We start from the raw sequence: 24,666 nt of genomic DNA on the forward strand, positions 1-24,666 counted from the left end.
CCAAAGAAACACATCAACCTCCAAATAGTCGACAGTACTTATGTGAAAGGGATAAATTATTATAAATAAATTTTAGTGGATTATATGGTATGCTAACAAAGGTGTGTTTAGATCTAAAAACTTTTTGGATTTGGATATTGTAGCAATTTCATTTGTATTTAGCAATTAGTATCCAATCATGGACTAACTAAACTCAAAAGATTCGTCTCACGATTTACAAGCAAACTATACAATTAGCTATTTTTTATCTATATTTAATGCTTCATGCATGTGTCCAAAGATTCAATGTGACAGAAAATCTTGTAAACTTTTTTATCAAGGACGAGCACATCAAAAACGTTTCAACAGCTTATACGTCCAGCACACTGATTAATGACAATACATCTCAGTAAGACTATACTACACCGTTTAACAAGTCGAAACAGCACAGCCGAGTGGAACTAAAACAAGAATTACAGGTGCCAAAGCAGCTGAAGGATGGGCATCATAATTACTCTACGAAGGCATTACAATATATTACCACAAAACAATAGAACATCAGAAAGAGTCACTTATATCTAATATACGATGCTAGGTTAAAGATCATGGTGTGCTCGGAACCGGATCGCTGACAGAAATTTGGGAGGCCGCGTCTTCTTTGGCTGTTGCTGCCACACCCACAGGTGCAGCTGCAGCTGCATTGTTCCCAGGAGATGCTGTCTTCACCGTGTCTTTCTTGCTATCCTTCCCTCCAGACCTGACACCATGGCCACCGCCGTTCTGTTGGCCACTGATTGAGAGCCTTCTGTTTGGAGGAGTGCCATTTGAGACGCTGCCATTCAACTTTGGGCCAATGGCCTTCTTCGAACTGGCAGGCCGGTTTGGACTCACTCGTGATCCAAATGGCCCTTCATGATCAGTGTTCAGTTGCTGCTCAATGTAGCGCTTTTGTTCCTGAGATGTCATGACACCATAGACAAAAAGGAGTGCTAAATCAGTTCATGTTCCCCAAAAGAAGGGGCGAAAATCACATACTTCAAATTGAAACAATCAGAGCATTCTCTGTCAACATTTCCACAGCAATAATTAGATGTAACACCACCATCCAAAATGAATTGAATTCAAAGAATAGCAAAATGCCAAATTGGTGAAGTCAAATGCAAAAAATGGAAAATGTAGTTATATAGTACCAAATATCAGTAACCAAAAAAAATGACCAGACTCCAGCATAGGTCCAAATGGAGCGTAATGGACAATAAACAAATTGGAATCCAGGTGAAAATAGCTTCTAGATTTAAAGAGCATATCACACTAACCCGCATTCTTTTCTTCTCTTCTTCCCTTTCCTGCCTGAGCATAACATACTCATCCAACATAGCTAGAAGAGGTACACCATCATACATAAAGGACAGACCACGGTTCTCCTCCCATGCCCTGGTCTTTGCCACCAGAGTTTCAACAAGTGCTAGGATGAAAGAAAACATTACATCAGCAATCAATGGAACATAAAGCATATCTATCAGATCAAGATAAAAGTCCATTTTACATAAAATAAATTTTGCAAGGCACAAACTTCTTCGCAGCTAAAGTAAAGGGCGTTCATGTCATAATTTGAACTGATACCTGGAATCTTGTTAACAAGAATACGAGCTTTTTCTGCACGCTTCAGATTGAGGTGGGCACCTCGGCTAGAGTTATACCTGTTGTCATCCTGCAGAAGGTATTTTAACTTTGTGGTTAAATGCTACTTCACAGCCCGCACAGCTTTGGTATTATCACATAAATGATCACAGGATACATGAAGCAGTAATTTTGACTTGCCGAACCAATTATTGCCATACCCGGTTATAATCTTCAAGCCAGCTCTCTTCTTCACATGCAGACATCCATCTTTCTACTTTATCAAGGATGTCTTTTCTACTCAATGCTTCTTCCTTTGCTTTTGCTATCTGGGCATCCATATCTGCAATTAGTTCTGATGGTTCTATGTTACCTGCCTCAATCAGCGCCAAGATTTTCTCATGAGCAGCAGCTGTGTCTATTACTATATGAGCACCAGCGTAGATATCTTCCAGCTCAGTTTGCTTCTTGAAAGCTATTTCTTTCATCTTACTGTATTTCAGCTGGTCTAACCTTTGAACCTCAACCTCAGCCTGAATAAATGGAGAAGTAAACGTCAAGCAGGCCAAAGGAATAGTTCATATCAGGTGATGGCACCAAAAAATTATTACTAAGACCCACTTGTTCAATTAAATCTAGAGCAAGAGATCCAGGTGCTGTCACTTCATCCACAGATGCTGATCTGTTGCAGGTAACATGATCAAACATGCGCCTTTCTTCCTTGGGGGCATCCATGAGATCCCAAAGATCATAGAGCTGACCAGCGAGTTCTTGAAGCTGTGAATGTAAGAAAGCCAATGGTGAGATCGTGCACGTAAGCAGAGAGTGCAATTCACATTTATAGACTAAGAGATGTGCTTTTACCTTGCTTAGACGCAACTTCTTATCTTCATTAAGTGTAGCTACTGTCTTGTCAAGATTTGACAACGTATCATTACTAATGCTCTTACAGTTGTCCCCAACGGAGTCATCTAAACTGGGATGAACTTCAGTCACTGTGCTGAGAAAATCCATCCCCAAGACAGTACAAAGATCATGTACCATGCTTACATACTCAAGAACCTTCTCCAACCTATTACTCTGCAAACCAAATTATTTTCATGAATAAGAAACCAATACTGAAGCAATGCCCAAGTATGAAGCGCCATAAAGATAGAAAAGTACCTTCTCTTTCTCAAGCTCCTGGAGCTGAGACCGAAAATCTTCAAGCCTCTCAAGTGTCAAATCATCCTCATTGACTTGGGGGGTTGTCACCTGCTCACCCACCTCTATGGTGCCAGCGATTTCACCACATATTTGATCAATTTGTGATTGTACATTAACAAACTCTCTTTTTCTTTCATTTTTCTGTTTAGTCAACTGCTCAAGTGTTGGTGCTATAGCAGCTAGCTGCTGCTTGATCGTTCCTGTTGTCTTCTCAGGCTGCATGGATTGAATATTCTCAATTGTATGCCCAGCAGTAAAGCAAATAGATTCAAATCTAAACAAATGGAGTAAGGTTTCATATGACTTCTGAGCTAGAACATTAAATCTACTGCACAAGGCATTCAGTGGCAAAGAATGTAATGCAGGTAGTTTCATAAGTAGACACCAAACACCAAAAAGAAGCATAAAATGTGACGACAAAATCTACAAGTAAAATAGGGTTATATACGAAGGCAGCTAGTTCCAATAAGTAGGTATAAGAACATCTCCAGGAGTTTCCAAAAAAAATCCCAAAACCACATAATTCCAACTCGCCAAAAAGTATTGGGAGGAATAAATAAGACCATCTCCAACAGTTTTCAATAATTCACTCCTAAAATATAGAAGACAATTTTACATCAGGAATCCTATACTATTTCTAAATTATCCTAACCACTTTTATGTATTCTCTCTCTTGTATATTGCATCTGGAACCTTTTCCTACTCTTTATTCTTTCCCACTCCCTTCCACCTTAGATTGGGAGACCGGGAGACCAATACACGCATGGAAGACGCTCGGATGTATGCGTGCGTTAGGTGTTTTTTTTTCCAAGTGCCAAAAGATTGGGAGGTGAGATTGGAACTCTTGGAGATTAGTTTTTTCTATTCTTGCCAAAAATCCTAGACTGAGAGGCTTTATTGGAAACTCTTGGAGATGCTAACATGCCATGAATAACACTCTAAACCATGCATAGAGATATACTGGTATTTGTTGACTGCTCTTGCAAAGCATGCTTTTGGGGTCAGAGTTACGGAAGACATAAATGAAGCTACGGATTTTCCTAGCACGGGCATATAATCACTTACGGTTCTTGCAATAGCTTTTTCTCCAAGAGCAGAAAGAAGCCTAGCAAGTTCTATCTTTGAGTCATCCAGCGCCTGGATCAGGAGATCCCTAGAGTTAGTTGCTTGGTCAACTTTCCTCTTGTAAACATCAAGGCATTCCTGATCCAGCTGATAAAGGACCTTGTCACGGTCCTCCTCACTCTCGCCAACTTCATCCCATATGAACTACAGTGGAAGTAGAAGCAAGCCATCATCAGCCACACTATCAAGCAAGAAAGCATAGAATTGCTGCTACTTGTGCTTGTGGACAACAAAACGTGAACATACCTGCAACTTTTGCAGCAAGGATCCGCATGTAATGTCACCGGCCATCACTGACCAGAGCAACCTGTAAGGAAGAAACATTACTTCTGAAAATTATAGCTTACCAGTTAGTACTACTAGAACAAAAAATGCATTTCCAAACTTGATGATTCCAAGCTTTTATCAAACAAAAGTGACTCAATAATTATGTTGGTCTAAAGTAGGCATTAAATCCACCACGTAAAGCAAGCAAGGCAATGAGACTGGCATTCATGCTCCCTATGCCTAACTACCTCATCCCCAAATTAGCAGCACAAGTACAATCAAACACGGCTAATTACCCTACTGACACTAAACGCACAGATAACGATCCCACTAACACTAAAATCCCCAATCATAGGCAGTATTAAATAATGATAGAGACCTAAAGCTTAGGGGGTTTCGCATCTAGGATTTCAGCTAAACCCCAGCAAACAACTCTGGTAAAACCTCGGAAAATCCCACACAAAAACACATGTGAACTCGCAAAGCTGAAGTGTTTGACCACATTTGACCAAGCAAGAGAGCGCCCAAAAGAACGCGATCTGAACATGTCGCTATCACCTTTCCTTTACCGGATCAAATCGTTACGCCAGAACCCAATCGGAAGCAGATCCCCCAGTGAGGCATCAGACCCACCTCCTAATGCCCAGCAAAACCGCCTAAAACCCACACCATCCGGAGCCGTACCACCGCATTAGTGCCCAGGTAGCCAGATCCCATCCTCCAGCGATGCCCCCCAACCCCAACCTCCGCCACCACCACGAATTCTGCTACGGGAAACAGAGAGAGGAAGCAGCCGGACGCTCTTACCAGATCACGCGGAGAAGACTAAAGGAACCCACGGAGCGGTGAATGCAGGCGGGCTGCGTGGCTCAGCGCTCCACTCGACGGGACTCAATGCCGGAGGAGCTCGCCGGTCGCCGGTCGCCGGCCGCCACCACTGAGAGCTCTGAGCTGGGACTGAACTGGAGCGGAGGCAGTAGTACTGCTGCTGTTGCTGCCAGACCACGGGGCAACCGAATTAATTGGGGGCGTTGAGGGGCCGGTTCGCGCGCGGCGGGGCCGCTGGATGCGACTGGTCGGGTGATCGGACGGCCCTGGTCAGCCCAAGGATTTACCACGGGTGTCGGTGAAAAAAGGTACTAGTACGGTGATTAGAATATGTATACGCGGGGACCACTTTAGGTGTACTGTACGCGGTTGATTAATTTTGGGCGTTAAAAAATTTTGTTCTTGGTTTGCTGCTGCCTTCGGGAACTGTTTATTACAATTTGTTGACGAGGCGATGACCGGTCAAATCTGTCTCCTTCCGTTCTGGGTTTGCTATCCTGCGGTGTTTTAATGCGATTTTTCAATTTAATACTAATTGAGTTTCCGAGGTTTTTTTAAACAGTTTCCGTGGTTAGGAGCTTGGAATTTCATAGCGCCATAGCTGCCCAAGTACCATTTCATGGAGTAAGGCTAGTGTTAATGAGGAATTTCATATCCTAATTTTAACATATCTTAGAAAAGTTTCTCTCCTTCTATAAAATTCTTATCATCTCTCATTTTATTAATATGGTGTGACATCAGCATATTTAATGTCTATGAAACTTCAATAAAATCACATTGAAACTGACCTAAGTACTCCATATTTGCTAGACTTAAATAAATTTGATACTGTGTATATTTATATTAGAAATCTAATCCACTGAGGATTCATATTTGGAAGCATTTTTATATCAATTCTGTGGCTACGCATATTATAGAACATGACAAATTGATACTTTAAAGAGTCTGTTCGTTGATCTGAAAGTCATAGCTAAAAATATTATTCATCGATTTATTGTGAAAAAAAATACTGTTGCCTAACAGAAAAAGTACAACATTTAACACAAACGAACGTAGTCGAAATTGGTATGCAATTCCTTGGGCCACGGTTGTTAACAATGGCACTTTGTGATTATAAATCACTTTGTTATAGGGTGTGTTAGAATATTCGAAGTTAAGGTAAGTAAATCTGTGTCCAAAATAGTTCTGTAACATTGTTCTGTGTATTGCAAATACATCTTAGCAGAAGTTAGCAGCTTTTTTAGATGATGGTGATGAATAGAAGTTAGCTCTAGGAAATAAGATTTGTGGTTTTCATCTTGCAATCGGTGCCTGTAATGATGCAGTGTCATGTTGAGGAAGTCATCAGTACTCAGGCCTTGTTTAGATATACCCAAAAACCCAAAACTTTACAAGATTCCCCGTCACATCGAATCTTGCGGCACATACGTGAAGTATTAAATATAGTTAAAAAGAATAACTAATTACACAGTTTACCTGTAAATCACGAGACGAATTTTTTAAGTCTAGTTACTTCATAATTAGACAATGTTTATCAAATAAAGACGAAAATGCTACAGTGTCAAAATCCAAAAACTTTTTGCATCTAAACAAGGCCTCAGTTGACGAGAACACAAAAAACGCTGCTCCAGTCTAATCTAAACCCTAAAATACAAGTGTCCCGCAGACATCCTTGGTGCAAAAAGAGGAGAAGCCACGCATTTTCTCTTGAACGGCGTGAGGCTCCCTCGGCCAAAGACGGAGCAGATTATTTGTAAAGGAACCAGAGATGTAACAGGACTGCTCTCCTCTGCGTAGGCAAGGAATCCGGGCAAGGCGATCAGATGGGTAGGCTTTTCCGTTGAGCACGAGATCAGCGGCGGCCCACCTTTGGTTCTTTAATCACACCCAGCCACTGAGTGCTAGTAGAGGAGTAGATCAATCATCCAAAAGGCGATTACCGCCGGCCTGCCACTCCCAAATCAACCAGGTTCCGTTTTGAGCCACGCAAAGGCACAGGCAGCCGACGAGTCCCACTAGTCCCACCGTCCGGCTCCGGCACCATCAGCTCCCGTTTTTTTACCGTCGTTTCACCGGACGGACGGCCTGCGGTCCTAATGGCATGCGATGCGAGCCGGAAAAACTGGGAAAGACGAAACAGAAGGATGTGGATGTGGATGTGAGGCCGCGCGCGCGTGAGTGAGCAGGAGAGAACCCCGCTTGGCTTGTCCTCTTGCGCGCGGGCGCGGGGGAAAGGGGGAACGGGTGGACGCCAACGAGTGCGTGGCGGGGCCCGCGGGAGCCGGGGGGCGCAGGGCAGGGCAGGGGGCGCGGAGCACATGGCCGTCCACGTGCTGCTGCAGAGAGATCTACCACCACCCTCGCTCGCCTCCGCGCCGGCGCCGGGGGGCGTCGTTCGCGATCTCGAGCCCCCGAGCCCGAGCGTATGCCGCGTCGGCCCGCGCGCCCCAGCACGTCGTCGCCAACGTCGCGTGCCCGCAGCGACACGGCACTGCCAGCCACGACCACGAGGATTTTTTGGGCAGGAGAGAGCCGTGAGCCGTCCTCCCGCCGCCGGGTGTGCCGGCCCGGCCTTCGGCGTGTCCGATGGCCGGCTGATGCCAAGCGACACGCACGGCGCGCGTCCTTGGCTTTGGTTTCCTTTCGGGCTAGAGTATGTGCTGTTCCGCGAGCTGCCTTTTTGCTTGGCAGCCTCTGCACGTCGGCTTGCGTTGCGTTGCGTCCGTCATGTCATCCAGGGGTCCGGCCGGAGACGGACGGGTGGGGACGGCGCCTGCCTGTAAGACTGCACCTGCATGCTGCAGCAGGCACGCTCCCGCCGTATCTGCCCGGTCGATCGGCCTGCTCCTGCCTCCTGGCATGGGGTAGGTTAGGTTGGTGCGCCTTTGCTTCGGCCATGGGTTTGGTTTCTTCTCTGCACCACAGCACCAGTACGGCGCCTTGTTTAAGCGCACTGCAAAAGGGAAACGGAAGAGAGGGTGCCTCGTCACAAAAGGCAGAGGTGTAGACTCCAAAAATCAAAAAGTTTTTAAGTTTTTACGTCACATCGAATCTTGTGGCACTTGCATGAAGCATTAAATATAGATGAAAATAAAAACTAATTATATAGTTTAGCTGTAAATCGTGAGACGAATATTTTAATCCTAGTTAGTCTATAATTAAATATTATTTATCACAAACAAACGAAAGTGTTACAGTAGCGAAATCTAAAAAAATCGCATCTAAACAAGGCCGTAGTGTAGGAGTATAAGCCCGTTTAGCTAAAGATTAGCACGTGTGACAGTGATCGTTTGTTCATTCATCAGCGCAGTTCTCAGGATGTCGGCTCGGAAACGAATGGGCCCAAGGCCCAAAACTGAGATGGATAGCCTGCTCCGTGGTCCGTGCACCTTACCGGGAGCACAGCCCATTGCCCCACTCTTCTTCTTAAAAAAGAAAAACGAAGACAATTTCCACTAAAAAAACGAAGATCAAGCTAAGGCTCACCCCAAAAACCAAAATCTTTTCAAGATTCTCCGTCATATCGAATCTTGTGGCACATGCATGGAGATTAAAAATAGATAAAATCAAAAATTAATTGCACAGTTTGTCTGTAAATCGCGAGACGAAACTTTTAAGCCTAGTTACTCCATGATTGGATAATGTTTGTCAAATAAAAACGAAATGCTACAGTGTCAAAATCCAAAACCTTTTTATCTAAACAAGACCTAAAAGGTAAGGTTTTCCACCTATAACGTGATCTTTACATATTTTCAATGGTATGTACTCCCTCCATGCCCAAATTATGTCGTTTTGGGCTACCCCGCGATCTCACAAAGATTGTCGTCACGGCTGTATGTAGCTGCACTTTGACCCATTTGCCCCTGACGCTTGGACGGCCATGCCCCACCCACTCCCTCGACAAGAAATTAATTGCGGCATGCGCCACCCGTTCGGTGCTCGCATCGAGGCATGGGAAGGCAAATTGCGTCATCTAAGACTATCTCCAACAATCGTCACCCAAAATACAAGACCCATTTGTCCTTTGGGTAGCGCTACAGGTAAAAGGTTCCATACCTATTTTTAGTCTTCTCCAACAACAAGACCTAAAAGACAACACTCTCTGCAAATGGGTCTCGAGGAGAGAGGATACCCAAATTTGGGTTAAGCCTCCCCTGATACAAAAAATGGGTTTTCTGTATGGGTACTCTGTTGGAGGCTATAGGTATTGTGTTGGAAACCTATTTTGGGTTTGGGTTCCCAAATGCATATGCTATTGGAGACAGCCTAAAAAATGCATACACGAGGGGATTCAAACCCTATCCACAGGGCTTAAGACGCATCCTCCTGACTAGTCAAGCCACAAAAAGATTCACATATAAAAGATGCTTGTAGCCCTATTTAATAAGGGTAAACATGGAAGAATACCCACTAATTAATGACTCTTCTGTAAACACAATTATATCCTAAACGACAACTAATATGGTTATAGAGGAAGTACTACTTTATGAGAGTAAATAAAAGGAAATGGAAATATTCTTAAATTGGGATGTCCCACTCTGTAGGCCTCATTTGGATTGGAGGAAGAATGCAGGAAAAGAAACTCAATTCCGAGGAATCATTGTCTTTCTCATCGTTTGAAACAAGGGAACTAGTAGAAAACTTCCCTGAGGAATCTAAAACGAGCTATGAGCTCACCGGAAACTTTCCCACGGTTGCTCACTGGCTCACTTGCTCCCTAAACATACTGATACAGATTAAGGGACTGCTTAGTTTCCTTTGGTCAAAAAAAAAATAGGTTTTGGTTTACCATTTTGCATAATAAAACTAAACACCATGCAAAAATTTTAGCAAAAAGGTGGCTATTCTCTATTTTAAATTTTGTCCTCAAGAGGTAAAGAAAAGTCCAAAAAGACTCAAGAGGCTCTAATGAGGGAAATAAATTCTGCATTTTAGATATAACTAAACTTAACCTTAAAAAATTTAGCATTTTACATTTTATCATTTAAAAATAGTTGACATTTTATATTTTATATTCTATGGGTAACTAAACAGCCTAGACCGTTTGGCGAAGGGAAATGGTTCCGATTCTTGGCCGGGTCAGCAGAATCGGTGACAAATGCGTAAATCGCGAAACATTTCTCACTCAGAAGGCTTTGTATAGTTCTACATTTTTTGCACGGGTGAGCGAAATGGCCAGGGACTGGTTTCGCTAGATTCGGTTTCTAATCTTTGTCGCACACTAGCGATCGTATTTTTTTTCTTGTTATTCTTTTTAAGGCCTTGTTTAGATGCGAAAATTTTTTGAATTTCGTTACTGTAGCACTTTCGTTTATTTGTGGTAAATATTGTCTAATTATAGACTAACTAGGGCCAAAAGATTTGTCTCGCGATTTACAGTCAAACTGTGTGATTAGTTTTTGTTTTCGTTTATATTTAATGCTTTATGCGTGTGCCATATGATTCGATGTGACAGAGAATCTTAAAAACTTTTTTGATTTTGGGGTGAACTAAACAAAGCCTAAGTGCAACAAATAAAAACGTGTTGTATTAAGTTATTTTTGGACCACAACGTTTCTTAAAAGAATCTGTAATTAAAACATTTATACGAGAATCTAGATCCCTACTAAAGTTTATGAGCTGACAATCTTTGGCCCATATGTAGGAGTCGATGACTATAAAATGCCACAAGTAATTATAGAATTTCCTAAAAAAACAAGTAATTATAGTTTATCGTTCCTATGTTTTTTTATCCCAAACATCTATTTTGTTATTGTTTCTATGTTTTCTATTCTTCTACTCTACAATCACATTCCTTTCCATTTCCTGTGTTGTTTTATGTATTCCTTTATTTTCTATTTCTCCATTCCAAACAAGCCCAAAGTGGTGATACGGTTCTCTAAGAAAAATTGTGCCTCGCTTTCTGTTGGGACAACTAGCGATGGTACTCTATGCTTGTGAGCAATGTGTGGGTCTATGATGCCATTAGTGGCAAGGAGCTTACTACTTTTCCTCCTATTCCTCTCCTTCTTTCTACTTTTCTCTACACTAGGTAGCGTGCCCGTGCGTTGCTACGAGATAGTAAACAATTTATACTAGAAATACACAGATCGCACAATAAGGTAACATTACTGTCACACATAATCTATTGAAGAACAACATGGCATCAATCAAACTTTTCGAACCAAGATCCAACTATACTATCACACAGCTTGTATAATTCATATGAGATGATAACAATCTATCTGGCTACATATGGCTGAGTCGAAACAAAAGGAGTCAGGAGAATTTTCCCAAACACACTACCTACACTCACATCTAAGCAAGAATGAACCAACAAGGAACTGTCTACAAATTGCATAAGTAGACTGAATAACAAATTATGAGATGTCAGCAGCATTTAAGCAAGGACGAAACAAGGAATTGTCTAGGAATTGAATAGTTATATGTTTGAATCAAGGAGCGAGAAAGCCAACACTTTGGTAAATATTGTCTAATATAGGCAATGCAAAGATCAAAATTTCATGCATGTTTTTTTAGAGAACTGGAGGGGCCGTGGCCCCTACAGAAATATATTAATCAAGACAAAAAGTTTCAAGAGTACAACAAAAGGAGAAGACTAGGGACTAGGGTACAAAAAAGGAGAGAAAAAAGATGAAGAACAAAAGAGCAGCAGCGCCTAAGCTAGCAAGACTGAGATTGAATGCATCCATAATTCAAATCTTGGAAGGGCACTTGGTTTGATTCTGTGAAGAACCAACTTTAACTCTCTAAGAAAGCTCTGCTTGCAGTTTTGGATAATGGGGTGCATGTTCTTGAAGATCCAGTCGTTTCTTGCTATCCAGATCGACCAGCATAATAGTATAACTGCCACCATGTAGAATTCTGACTGGAGTTTGTCCCTGAAGGAGCTTGCAACGTTAGGGAAAGAATCTGATTGGTGGATATCAATCCCAAGGAGATTCCAGCACTGCTTGGCAAAATCACAAGTGAGGAACAGGTGATCTAGGCATTCCTCTATCGACATGCTACAGAGGACACAGTCGTAGCTATCCATGGCCATGTTTCTTCTCCTTAGGATGTTTCTAGTGTTCAGTCTATCTTTGAGCAGCAGCCAGAAGAATACTTTGTGCTTGGGCTGGCATGGGCACTTCCAAACCCATTTGAAGGCAGGGTGAGGTACCGGGTGCTCTACCAATTCCTTGTACATTCTGGAGGAAGAAAACTGATTCGATCCCCATGTATAAATCCATCTGTCCTTCCCATCAGACAGATTGATGTGATGTAGTCTAGACTGGAGAAGATTCATTTGTTCTAGGGCTATCTGGGAGACTGGGAGGTGGAAGAGATCAGGCGATATGTTACCAAGCATGGCTTTTTCCACTGAGACCGATTTGTTTTTGGCAAAGGAGAATAATTCCGGGGCTAATGACGCTGGTGGTTGATGACACCAGTTGTCCGTCCAAAAGAAGCAGGACTTTCCATCTTCAATCACAACTGAGGTACAGTCTTTGAATTTCTATAGCAGCTTCAAACTGTCCCTCCACCAAAAGGATCCTTTTCTTATATGACTTGGCAGTTTCCCATTTGCATAATGTTTTTCCCAGACTAAGCTGACCCAGGGGATGTCCATTCTGTTGAAGAATTTGTGAAGGTTTTTGAGCATCAGGGCTTGATTTTGCTTTTCAATATCCAATACTCCCAATCCACCATCCTTCTTTGCCACACAAACCATCTTCCAGGCTGCCTTTGGAGGCTTTCTGGCATTAATTTCCCCTCCTTGCCATAGACAGTTTTTTCTGAATTTGTCTATTTGTTTGATAACAGTTTTGGGCAGTTCCAAGGAGCACATATAGAATGTGGGCAGTGAGGTGAACACTGCATTGGTTAATTCAAGCCTTCCCGCCTGACTAAGAAATGAGGAGATTCCAGCCAGTCTCCTTTCACATTTGCTGATCATGGGCAAAAAATCCTGAAACTTGGGTTTACTGATACTTAGGAGCAAGCCTAGGTAAGTAAATGGGAGCGAGCCTGTTGCACATCCAAATATTTTTGCCAGGGTCTGCAACTTTTCCTCAGATACATTGATTGGGACCATCATGGTCTTCAAGAAGTTTACCTTCAGTCCCGTGCTCAGAGAGAAGCTGTTCAAAAGGGACTTGAGGAAGAAGAGCTGCTTGGTGTATGCTTCCATGATGATTAGGGTATCGTCTGCATATTGTATCACAGGGAAGTCACGATTGTGCTGCATGGGTATTGGCAGATTGATGAGTCCCATGTCTTTTGCCTTATTGATCATGGACTGTAAAAAATCAGCAGCAAGGACAAACAGCAATGGTGACAGTGGGTCTCCTTGCCGCACACCTCTCTTACAGTTGAAGGTCTTCCCAGGGACCCCATTCAGCAAAACTGCTGAGGTAGCAGAAGAGAATATTCCTTCCATCCAAGATATCCATTTCTGTCCAAAGCCTTTTGCCCTGAGCAGAGTTAATATGGCTTGGTGCTCGATCTTGTCAAAAGCCTTCTCAAAATCGATTTTGATGATGATTATTTCTTTTCTGGAATGATGGCATAGGTGTAGGTATTCAAAAGCCCATGCGAGGCAATCTTGAATAGTCCTGGTACGAATGAACCCATACTGATTTTTGTGGACTAGATTGGTGATGACAGGTTGTAACCTATTTGCCAGAACCTTTGTTATGAGCTTGATAGAGGTGTTTAGCAGAGAGATAGGTCTATAATCAGGAATAGTTGTTGGGCTGTCAACTTTTGGGACCAAGGTAATGTGGGAAGAATTGATGCTTCTGAGACAGATATTGTTATCATAAAAGGCCTTACACAGGTTATAAACATCCATCTTGATGATATTCCAGCATTTCTTGTAGAATTCATTATTGAACCCGTCAGGCCCAGGGGATTTGTTGTTTGGCAGAATTCTAACAACTCCATCTATCTCAATGTTGTCAAAGGGCACTTCAAGGCTAGACAGACCATCTATTCTGTTGACGAAGAACGTAGGGTCAACCAAAAAGCCCTCGAATTCAGAGACACCCAACCTGAACTTAAAGTCTTCCCAAATAGCTAGTTCCTTGTCCTTGTGTGAGGAAGCCAAGACTCCAGAGGGTAAGGTCAGCTGGGAGATTAGGTTCCTCCTATGCCTTATGGTTGCATTAGCATGAAAGAAAGTGGTGCCTGCATCCCCTAGTCTAACCCACTTGATAGAGCCTCTTTATTTCCAATAGGTTTTTTGTTGCTTCCGAAGATCAATGAGCCGATCATGGAGTAGTTCCCTAAAGTTCCATTCTTGTAGGCTGAGGTCTCTGTAGTCACCTACTACTTCTAGCAGCTGAATAATCATCTTGACATTCTTTATGAGGGTCTTGAGGCTGAACTGAGATGTCTGCCATTCTCTGATCAGATGCCTTGTCTTTTTAAACTTGGTTGTTAGTATTTTGGCCGCATCATCTTGCCTAGTTGGGATTGACCACCCTTGCATAATGAGTGGCAAAAACTGGTTATGTTCCATCCAGTAGTTTTCACACTGAAAGAAGCTTCTCCTAGGGATGGCAGTAGAGATCGTTATGACACAGGGGCAGTGATCCGATGGGTCCATTCCCAGGGCCTTTACATAAGTATTTGGGAAGGTGATGGTCCAAGAGTCATTAGTGAAGACCCAGTCCAACTTTTCAAGGAGAGGAGATGGTTGTTGCTGGTTAGACCAGGTGAATTTCCTCCCTTGAAGCTCGATCTCATTCAGTCCAAGGGTACTAATTGCATCATTGAACATACACATTTCTGAGATATTGCCCCCTATTTTGTTCCTGTTCTCAGGCTTTCTCATTAAGTTGAAGTCACCAAGAATGATCCAATCAAAGTCCGGGGGCATTTGTATGTTTTTCATCCATTCAACGAATCTTTGCTTCCCATCGGGTGTGCACGGACCATACATGCAGGTTAGAATCCAGTCGGTATTGTTGTGGAGGGAGGTGAACTGAATTGAAAGAGCGAATTCATTAATGAACAGACGCTGCCCTGCAAATAGGGCACGCTTCCAAGCAATGATAATGCCCCCAGACGCCCCCACCGAGGGTAGAAAATCAAAGGAGTCAAAGCCGACTGGGCAGAAATTTTTCAAGAACTGGATGTCAAAAAGTTCCTTTTTGTTTCCTGAAAGCAGATGATGTCCGAACCAGCTTCCACAACTTTATCCCTAATTGCATTCCACTTCCAGGAGGCATTGATGCCCCTAACATTCCAGGACAGAACATTCCAACTTCTATAATAGTTCTGATTCATGATAACAGGAGCTAAAGTCTGATTCTGCTAACTGTCTACTGCTTAACAGTCTGACCAAAAGAACAACAAAAGAAAACGACACTGATCTAGGATCCTGAGGCAAGCCTTCATTCCTTAGGTCCTTCCTTCTCCTCAGGCTCCCTTGAGGCTTCTGGGGGCTCCTCTTCACCTTCAAAAAAATTCTGCTCAAACTGAAATTAAAACTCAGGGCGGCACTGCCTCTCTTTGAGGGCGGCACTGCCTTCCTGCAACCGTGTGTCCAAATGAGCCCAAACTTGGTAAAGAAGTACTAGAGGTATCCAATGACAAATCTGCAAAGTTTCAACTCAAAACACTATCAAATTAGAGGGCGGCACTGCCGGCCTGCGCAGGAGGAACTTAGTACAATTCAAAATCCAACCAAGGAAATTTAGATCAGGTAAATTTCTCAGCTTCCTGCAAGTATGTTAGTCACTGAATAGTAGTTATACGCAGCAGAACAAGTACCACCAAGTAGATCGGCCACAAACCTTACAAGCACCTCAACAACAATATAAACTTGCAAGAATGTAAAACAAGCACAATATGACACGGTGTTTATCCCGTGGTTCAGCTCGCCACCAAGGCTTGCCTAAGTCCACGTTGTTGAGGTATCCACAAAAGGATTGGCTAGCCACCAAGGCTTGCCTTGCCCTCGTTCTCAAATCAAGAGAATGAACTCTTGAGATGAGGGGTGATTTCACTAGCTGCAAGAGAGTCTTACAAACTGTCCCGCTGCTCACCACAAGCACGGGAGCTCGCCGGACGACGCCTAGCCGTCTAGGAGGATTTACCTCCAAGAGTAACAAATGCACAATAAAGATCGACGAAGCTCAGCAAGTGCTCAAGGTTAGGATTGCTCTAATATGCTCTCTAACACTTAATCACATAGCCCCAACACTTAATTGTGCACTAAGCACTTCACTCCCACAAAGAGAGGGTTGGGGAGAGGCTTTGCAAAGGTTGGGAAAGTCTGGAGCATCAGCAGCACGACCAGAAGCAGTGGGATGGGTATATATACTCATTCCACTCAAACTAGCCGTTAGGATTCGAAAACTAGCCGTTGTGACTGTACACTTGTAAAAACTGCACAGGTCACCTTACGGAAAAAGTCATAACTTTTTACTCCGAACTCCGTTTGCAGTGATCTTGGACTTTTCGGAAAGCTTGTTTCAAGGGCTGTCCAACTCTGCAGAGAACAAGCTTCAAGATCAAATAGTGCAGGTGCAGTGCTAAGTGTTTTCTCTCATGTTAGCACTTGGGTTCGGTTAGTTTGAGCACTTGAGACTTGTCTATCATTCGTATTGCATCCCCCTTGATAGTACGGCATACCTATACTCAAGAACAAAAGAATATAACCAATTTAACCACTTGAGTCTTCAATGTCTTCATATGCCATTTCTTCTCAATATTACTCCATAAAGGGTTGCAATCAACTTTGTCTCCTTTTCTTGAGCAAACACACCTTGAGCATGTGACTTGACCCATTTCAACACATATGAGTTCACCTCCATGGCTTCAAGTCACTTCTACTAAAGATTTGATTCTCAACACAATATGACTCCTCATAGCTTGATTAGTTCCTCGACTCAATGCAAGTACTCTCTTCTTCACCTTAGCCATGGTACCTCGGTCCTTAAGCCGTCGCTTATCCCTTCACCTCCGCTTAGTCCCTCGAAGCCCTTTCCTTGCTATCTTCACCTTATCAAGCCATACTCAAGTCATATCACATTAAGTATCCATTGAATAATCATTTCTTCAATATTGTGATCCTTGCTTGAATATCTTCTAGATATAAATATTGAGATCAATCAAGCTTCAGTTTGACTCACATAGAGACATATATGGATCAGCATCAATATGATCAAGCCAATTCATAGTTCCTTATATACTCTCTATTTTGGCTTGACACTCAATACTCACTTCAATCTTGATCTTCATACTTCTAGCTTGATCAAACCTAGTTCACTATCAAGCTTTTCTTGTTCATGAAAAGCAAGCCATTGTAGACACCAATCCAAGAACATCAACTCATGTCTCTTTTGCCATTTGTCAAATATGCTTGCTTTCTCATGATGTTATGATATCCCACAGCATATAAGCCATTCCATAGATTTTATTTGCATTGTTGTCTTTTGCTTGACCTAGATTGTTTCCATAATCCTTTAATACAACAATACACAATTTGGCCTTCATTTCAACACTATGTGGCATATCATCAAGTTTGCCTACTTGTTGAGCCTTGAACATACTTGTTAATACACAATCCACAAGTATGTGCAATAGACTCAATATCCTGTTCAACACTTAGCAAACTTATTAGACCTTTAATCATGTTGTCATTCAATTCACCAAAACCCACAAAGGGCTAGATGCACTTTCAGGTTGGCTCCCTCTTTTCTTGGGGGTGGCTTTGGCACCTTTCTCCTTTCCATGAGACGGGCACTTCGGTGGAAGGGAGAACTTGATGGAGCCACTAGGGTCATCAAACAGGTCTAATACATTGGAGAGAACCAGTTCTCTGGCCCAGATGAAATTTGAGGGCGACAAGAACATGACCGTAAAGAAGTTAGCCCAGGAGGTAGGTATCTGAATGGAAGTATTACCCGGTGAGCTGCTGCAGAAGAACTTGGACCTAGAGTCTGGTAGCATCAGCTGTCTTAGCCTTTTCCCACATTTGCTCCCACACCTGCTCAGCTGAGTTGTTTCCCTGGTTCTGTATCAGTGCCATCCCCACCTGCAGGTTCTGATGGAGGCCTACATCTGCATTGTCTGGTTCTAAATTGTCAGGGAGGACCACATTTCCAGGGAGTGGGATGTGGTCATTGTTGATTGCCAGATCCACTGGGCCATCCTCATGTGGTAAGTTTGCTGGGCCCCCATCACCATGCAGGTGCATCTCATTGTCCTCTTGTTGAACCAACTGTTCAGGAAGCAGCCCATTGAGCCCAGCCAAATGGTCAGGAAAATTAAACTGCAGCTCGTGCTGTGCCTCAAACAGATGGTGTTCATCCAGGAAGCCTTGCATCTGCCCTTGGAGGCCTTGATGGCCATGCTGCTCTTCTTGATCAATCAACTGATCCAGGGGAACTTCATCTCCCAGTAGATATTGCAATGGGGGGATTGGGAAGCCCTCTACTTCAATAGGAGCCATGTCAACCTGCATATGAACTGGGTTTTGAGGAGCCTGATTTTCAATGTTTTGCTGCTGGGGGATGTTTAACTCCACTTCCTCAATGAAGCCATTCACTCCAAGGGGCCCATTGTTGATTGGGTTGATGATGACTTCTAGAGGGTCTAGGTTCAGGTCAATCTCCATGCCCATGCCTTGCTGCTCATTTTGTTGTCCCATTGGAGGGGCATTGAGATCCTGAGCCTGTTGGGCCTGCTGCATTGCAGGGATTTGCTCCGGCCATGCGGGCCAGGGATCCCAGGGGTTGAGTTGCAGCTGCCCTTGCCCATTGTCCACATGCTCCTGGTGCTGAGGAGGCCCATCTGCGTGCTGACCTTCCTGTTCTTGCTGTCCTGCCGGCTGGGCCACTGGTTGACCTAAGCCAAAGAAATCAAAGGGCACCACTGCTTCCATTTCAAGCTCGTTTGGAAGGGGGTCTTCCTCTGGTGGGTCGAGGTCAATTGGCTGGTGCTGACAGACCTCGCATTGGATAGTCCATGAGTCTCCGTGGACATTGGAGCTATCAGAGTAGACAATGAAATGCGGAACAGCTTGAACATTGGTGACCCTAACCCTGGCCATAATTCTCCCTTTGTAACCATCACTTTCCTCCCACAGCATCAGCCTGCCAAAGGCGCCAACAGCATTCTGGATATGGCGTTCAGACTTGTAGTCTTCAGGGAACCCCAGCATCATAACCCAGCACTCCTCATTGAAGAAAACCCTTCTCCAATTCCTGCCCTCATTATGCTTGGTAAAGGAGATATGGGTGTTCCCGAAGGGCAACGGACTCTGACTGACCATATTATCCCTATCGTATGCATGAGCAAACCGCACATAGGCCTGTCCCAAATGGTAGGGAAGCACAGCAAGGTAGCGAACATTCCGACCATCTAAGAACTCTCTCATGACATTTCTAACAGCAAAGAAGTTGAGTTCATTACTCGGGAGGGGGTCAAAAGTAACGATGGCGAGGTTTTCGTTGGTGGCCGGCGGCTTTACTGGCGCCACCGCTCTGCACATGTATTCCCGATTGGGGACATCGACCCACTGGAAGGACGCCGGGAGGAAAGGCCGGGGATCGGCGCGTTGATAGGCCATTGTTGCTGAGCGGCGAGCTGCGGAGGGACAGCTCGTCAGCGGGGAGGGAGGAGGCAAGGCGGGGTTTTCGGAGGAGGGAGCCTGGGGCGCAGCAGGAGGTGAAGAGTCGAGAGAAAGACGAAGGAAACTAGGAGAAGAGGGAGAGGCCACACTGGGCTGAGCATGCCTGTCCGCGCCGGCAACATTAATCGGCACAAGTTCCCTGGTAGCCCAAACGCGGTTGGGCAAGAGCGTCCGAGCCATTTCCGTAAAAGAGGGAAAGATGGGTGGGCTGGAAGGGGAGGGCCCAGCCGCAGCAGAGTTGAACCAGCCAAAGGGGATAGGCCGATTTGCCTTTCCAGCCATCCTAGTTTTAGGAGCAGTAAAATTTTTTCCAGGGTGAGAGATGGGGTCTGAAATTACAGAGTGACAGCGTTCGGCAATATGGCCCCAGTCAAAACAAGATCGGCACCTGATTGGGTGCATGCATACCGCCCTTCGATGACCAGAGAGAAGGCACCTCTGGCAGAACAGGGCCGAGGTTCTGTCCCCCAGGCGATCTTCGTAGGATTGGTATGTCGGGACGCCATGGCCCTTCCGAGGTTGAAGACGAAGGAAGACAGACTTCCTGGCAGCGCTGCCAAAAGCATGAGGGAAGGGCGACGGCGCCATGGCCAGACCCCCTCCACTAGGCCCTAGAGGAATGGCGTTGGCCCCAGAGAGCGGTGGCATAGAGCGATCAACCCCCTGAGGAGCGAAAGGGGCTCCAGGGTGAGGCCTAGTCAGCGTCCTCCTGACGATATCAGCAAAGGATGTTCCCGACGCCGCTGCCGGATTCCCACCAGTGAAACCCAGAGGCGTGGTATTAGCACCCGAAAGAGGCACAGAAGAACGATGAGGCTCCTGAGGAGAGGCGTAAACACCCAAGGGGAGTCTAGCCGAGCCCGGCACCCCTTTTTTGCGCATCAGATGCCAAGAACGAGCTTCCTCAACAAGGAAGAGCCTGAGTTCTCTCCTCCAATCAGGACCTCCATTGCTCCAGAGGTGAAAGGTAAGCTTATAGTCGTCGCAGGAGAAAGAACGAAGGCTATTGATATGAAAACCCACCAGCCTGGAAGAGACAAAGAACTTGAACGTTCTGTTCGAAAGAAGGGAGACATGGAACTGCTCAGCAAGGCCACCGATGGTGGCCTAAAGCAAAAGGCCAACAGAAGAACAGTCCAGGCGGAACTTGCACCAACCAAAAGCGACAACGAGAGCAAAGGAAGATGGACAACGGGCCTCGAGGGTGACCGGCTGCCCAAAAAGGCGAAGAACATCACTCTGAACTTTGGAACCCGGAGCAAAGGAAAGACCGGGAAGCGCCATACGGAAATCAGGGCAACTTACAAGAAATAGGAGCAGCGAGGGGAATGACTCGCCACCGAAGCTTTAGCGAAGCAGGCGATTGACCATGGCTTTCGTCGGTTTGCATAACGCCGGTGATTTGCAGGGCGGCGGCCGGGTTTGCATACCGTCCGCGCTGGTCCTCCAATTTCATGCATGTGTTTATGTACTATCCTAACAAGTGTGAATTCAGGGAGAACAAGGCACAAATTGGTGAAGGGCTCTAGTGGCTCCCTAGGCTTCTTTCTGAGTTCACTTGCTTCCTACAGGGCACATATTAATCTAAAGAACATGGTATATATTTAACACAATGATTTCTTAAATTGTTTACACTCAACAACCTCATAGCCTCACAGTATACTTGATAGGACAACTACTTAACAAGGTTTTAAAGGAGACTTCCATAAACATTATGACGAAAATCAAAGCATACTACAAGATATACTACAACATATAGTTCTGATATTTGCTTTGAATTTAAGTTATGTGCATGCCAAGGAGATAGGAGCTGCACAAACCGTGGCTAAAATTGAACTTCACACTTTATATAGAGAAAGAAATAGTTGACATTTGATCAATAGATTTAAGTACTTCCATGGAGTGTCCAGGGAAACAAATTATCACAATATGGCTAAAAGAATATATGTATCATACTTTTGTTGGAAGAACAAGCTCACTGTTGTTAGCAGTACCAACATCAACCATAATGGTTGTAAACTCAGTGCCACCTTCAAAGAAAACCACTGTGATAACCTTATCATCAATTCCCTGTCAACCAGCAGAGGATTTCAGTGTGTTTAACCTAAATGATTCAGAAATACAGTAGAAAGAATTTTGCACCTCAAAAATAATTTGGGTTTAAAAGAAGGCAGAAGAAACAAAATAAGTTGTGCACAAAGTATATTGTAGTTTCACTGAGTAGTTCATCCATTGCCCCTATTATCATAAATATTAGTTCTCAAGTCCGAGTATCCCACAAGTCATTGCATACAAAGAATTAGGAGGGCTGACATGAAATGCAGACCTGCAGTAGAAGTCGGCAAGAAGGGATATCTAGGAAGTTTCTTTCAGGTGAGATCTCATCAATCTGAAAGCCAATAAATAATCAAAAAGATAGTGCATGCCACAATCACTACTGAAAGAATTATAGTGTCCTTTGATTTCTTCCACTAAATGGCGCCTGGAAGGATGGATAGGAATAATTATATGGATGTAGTAACATAGTGGCTGCAAGGAGTCCATTGGGAACGTAATATTACACAGCAGTGAGTAATACAATTGCATCACAGCATAACAAAAAATTAGTGCTGCAATGTGCAAAGAGATACCTTGATTATCAAGAACTTTTCACCCAATTGCATGACTTTTTCTTCAATCTATAAACAAGCCTGTCTGATTGGAAAGGACCACCAGAAACTGCTTGACTTTTTCTTCAATCTATAAACTTTTCACCCAACTGCTTGACTTTTTCTCAGCTCTAAGTTTGGTAGATAGCAAAAAGTTTGGCATTGAACAAAATTAGGACGTGTACCTGCAAATAGAAGGAAATCTTGAGAGACCAATAGCAAGTTTTACCTAACCTGACACATTAAAGGCATATACAAATTCAGAGTAGTTCATATTTGTGGCTGCAGCTACTGGCTGTCAAAGGCATATACAAATTCAGAGTAGTTCATATTTGTGTCTACAGCTACTTTCTATTTTCTTTCACTTTAGTAAAATAACAGCTATGGTTTACAAGAGACAACATATGTATGAGTGTGTGTTATGAACGGTTACAAATTCCTTACCAAAGCAGAGCAAGCAGGCCCAATAACATGACATTAAATTTTAATTATAGTAATTAAATCACATAATGAAATCAATTCCAAGAACCAGAGCAAGAAACGGACGGGCCACCCGACCGATCAGGCGCGCGCGGCCGCAACAGCCATGGGGCTGTCATGCTGGTGCCGGGGCCTTCGCCTCCTCTTCGTGGCGTCCCTGCTCGTCCTCTCCGCCGCGGCGCTGCTGCTGCAGCCCTCGCCACGCGCGGGGAGCCGACCTCCTCCGCCCGAGCCGTCCACCGCCGCCGCCGACGCGCTCCTCGCCCGCATGTGCGACCCTCGCGGCTCGCACCCGGCGCCGCCCTCCTGGTGCCACACACTGCACCTCAGGCGCCGCGTCGGGGCCGCGGAGCACCGCCACCACCAGCACCACCACCACCACCGGCCCGTGTCGATGCCGCTGCCGCCTCCGGGCCGCGACGGCGGCGCTGGGGAGGAGATCGACGTGCGCTACGGCGTCGCCAAGCGGCTCGTCCCGACGGGGCCGAACCCGCTGCACAACTGAGGCGGAGATGGCAGGAAGACGCAGGCGCAGGCGGATCTGGGAGGGGGGGCAGGTGACCACCGACGGTGGTTTCTTTCCTTGAGCGAGCTTGTTTCCTTTTTTTTCGTCGCAAGAGAGAGAGTCGGGCGAGATGCGGAGGCAGGACGAGAAAGGATAGGGTAAAATGTCGCACCAAAATGGTGTCCATCTTTTAGTAATCTTTTTAGTTGTAGGAGATCTCTCTATTTTTGATCCTTCATATTCGTTAGCCATGTATGTATATAAACTGTTAGGGGGGAAGAGTTGCTTTGAGGGGCTCCATGGTCCACATAGGGTAAGGTCCTCAAGACCCCTAGCCCACACGTTGGACTTGGGCCTTGTTTATATCAAAAAAAAAAATTCAAGGTTATCCATCACATCAAATCTTTAGATGCATGCATGCAACATTAAATATAGATAAAACAATAACTAATTACACAGTTTACCTGTAATTTACGAGACAAATCTTTTAAACCTAGTTAGTCCATTGTTAGAGAATAATTATCAAATATAAACGAAAGAGCTACAATAGCCAAATTCTAAAAAAATTTGGGAACTAAACAAGGCTCTAAGGATTATGAGCAATGTTGACACTTGAGCAAATACCAGAAGGAACTAAGCTCTAAATATCATAAACATTTTGCTTATGGACTACTCAATCAATAGAATTTTACGTTTGTCTAAGCTTTGCCTCTAAATAAAAATGCAAGAAGATACCAAAACTTGAAATATAAGTTGGAACAAACAGTATTGTGTCAAAAAAAAGTTGGAACGTGCGAAACGATTACTATTGACTTCGTCCAAAGAAAACGTAACACTGTACCATTCAAAATCTGTCCAATCCGATTCATATATAAACTCAATTTTCGTGAATGAAAATCCTAAAACACAAGTATTTTTTAGCACTGTGATTGTTGAATAGATCCCGACACCGAGTAGCGATGACGTGTACATACATACATATACTACATACATTATGGCCTTGTTTAGTTCGCGAAAACTTTTGGTTCGGAGTACTGTAGCACTTTCGTTTTTATTTGACAAACATTGTCGAATCATGGAGTAACTAGACTCAAAAGATTCATCTCGCGGTTTACAGGCAAACTGTGTAATTAGTTTTTATTTTTATCTATATTTAATGCTTCGTGCATGTGCCGCAAGATTTGATGTGACGGGGAATCTTGAAAAATTTTGGGGTTTTTTGCGAACTGAACAAGGCCTATATGCAATTAACAAACCACAGTTCAAAGTTCAAACGCCATAGGATAACACAAACAAAGCGTTGGGCGGCGGTTCTAGGCTGTGTTTAGATCAAAGGAATTTTATAGGAAAAGTGGAGGAAACAAAAACAAAGGAAAGGA

The 24,666-nt window shown here is 44.1% G+C and overlaps 2 protein-coding genes across 2 annotated transcripts; one reads left to right on the plus strand and one right to left on the minus strand.

The window, feature by feature from the left end:
* On the minus strand, positions 309-5,190 carry LOC8078236 (65-kDa microtubule-associated protein 1). The gene is made up of 10 exons (XM_002438262.2): positions 5,005-5,190; positions 4,177-4,237; positions 3,871-4,074; positions 2,764-3,021; positions 2,464-2,679; positions 2,221-2,376; positions 1,821-2,132; positions 1,603-1,690; positions 1,296-1,444; positions 309-933 (listed from the first exon to the last, which is right to left on the minus strand). Exons 2-10 carry the CDS (start codon positions 4,219-4,221, stop codon positions 583-585), a joined length of 1,779 nt encoding a protein of 592 aa, XP_002438307.1. The 5' UTR covers positions 4,222-4,237; positions 5,005-5,190; the 3' UTR covers positions 309-582.
* On the plus strand, positions 22,874-23,287 carry LOC110430768. The gene has a single exon (XM_021448699.1). It carries the CDS (start codon positions 22,889-22,891, stop codon positions 23,285-23,287), a length of 399 nt encoding a protein of 132 aa, XP_021304374.1. The 5' UTR covers positions 22,874-22,888.

This window comes from Sorghum bicolor, chromosome 10 (assembly GCF_000003195.3).
Source record: "Sorghum bicolor cultivar BTx623 chromosome 10, Sorghum_bicolor_NCBIv3, whole genome shotgun sequence".
In the NCBI taxonomy this organism is placed as follows: Eukaryota; Viridiplantae; Streptophyta; class Magnoliopsida; order Poales; family Poaceae; genus Sorghum; species Sorghum bicolor.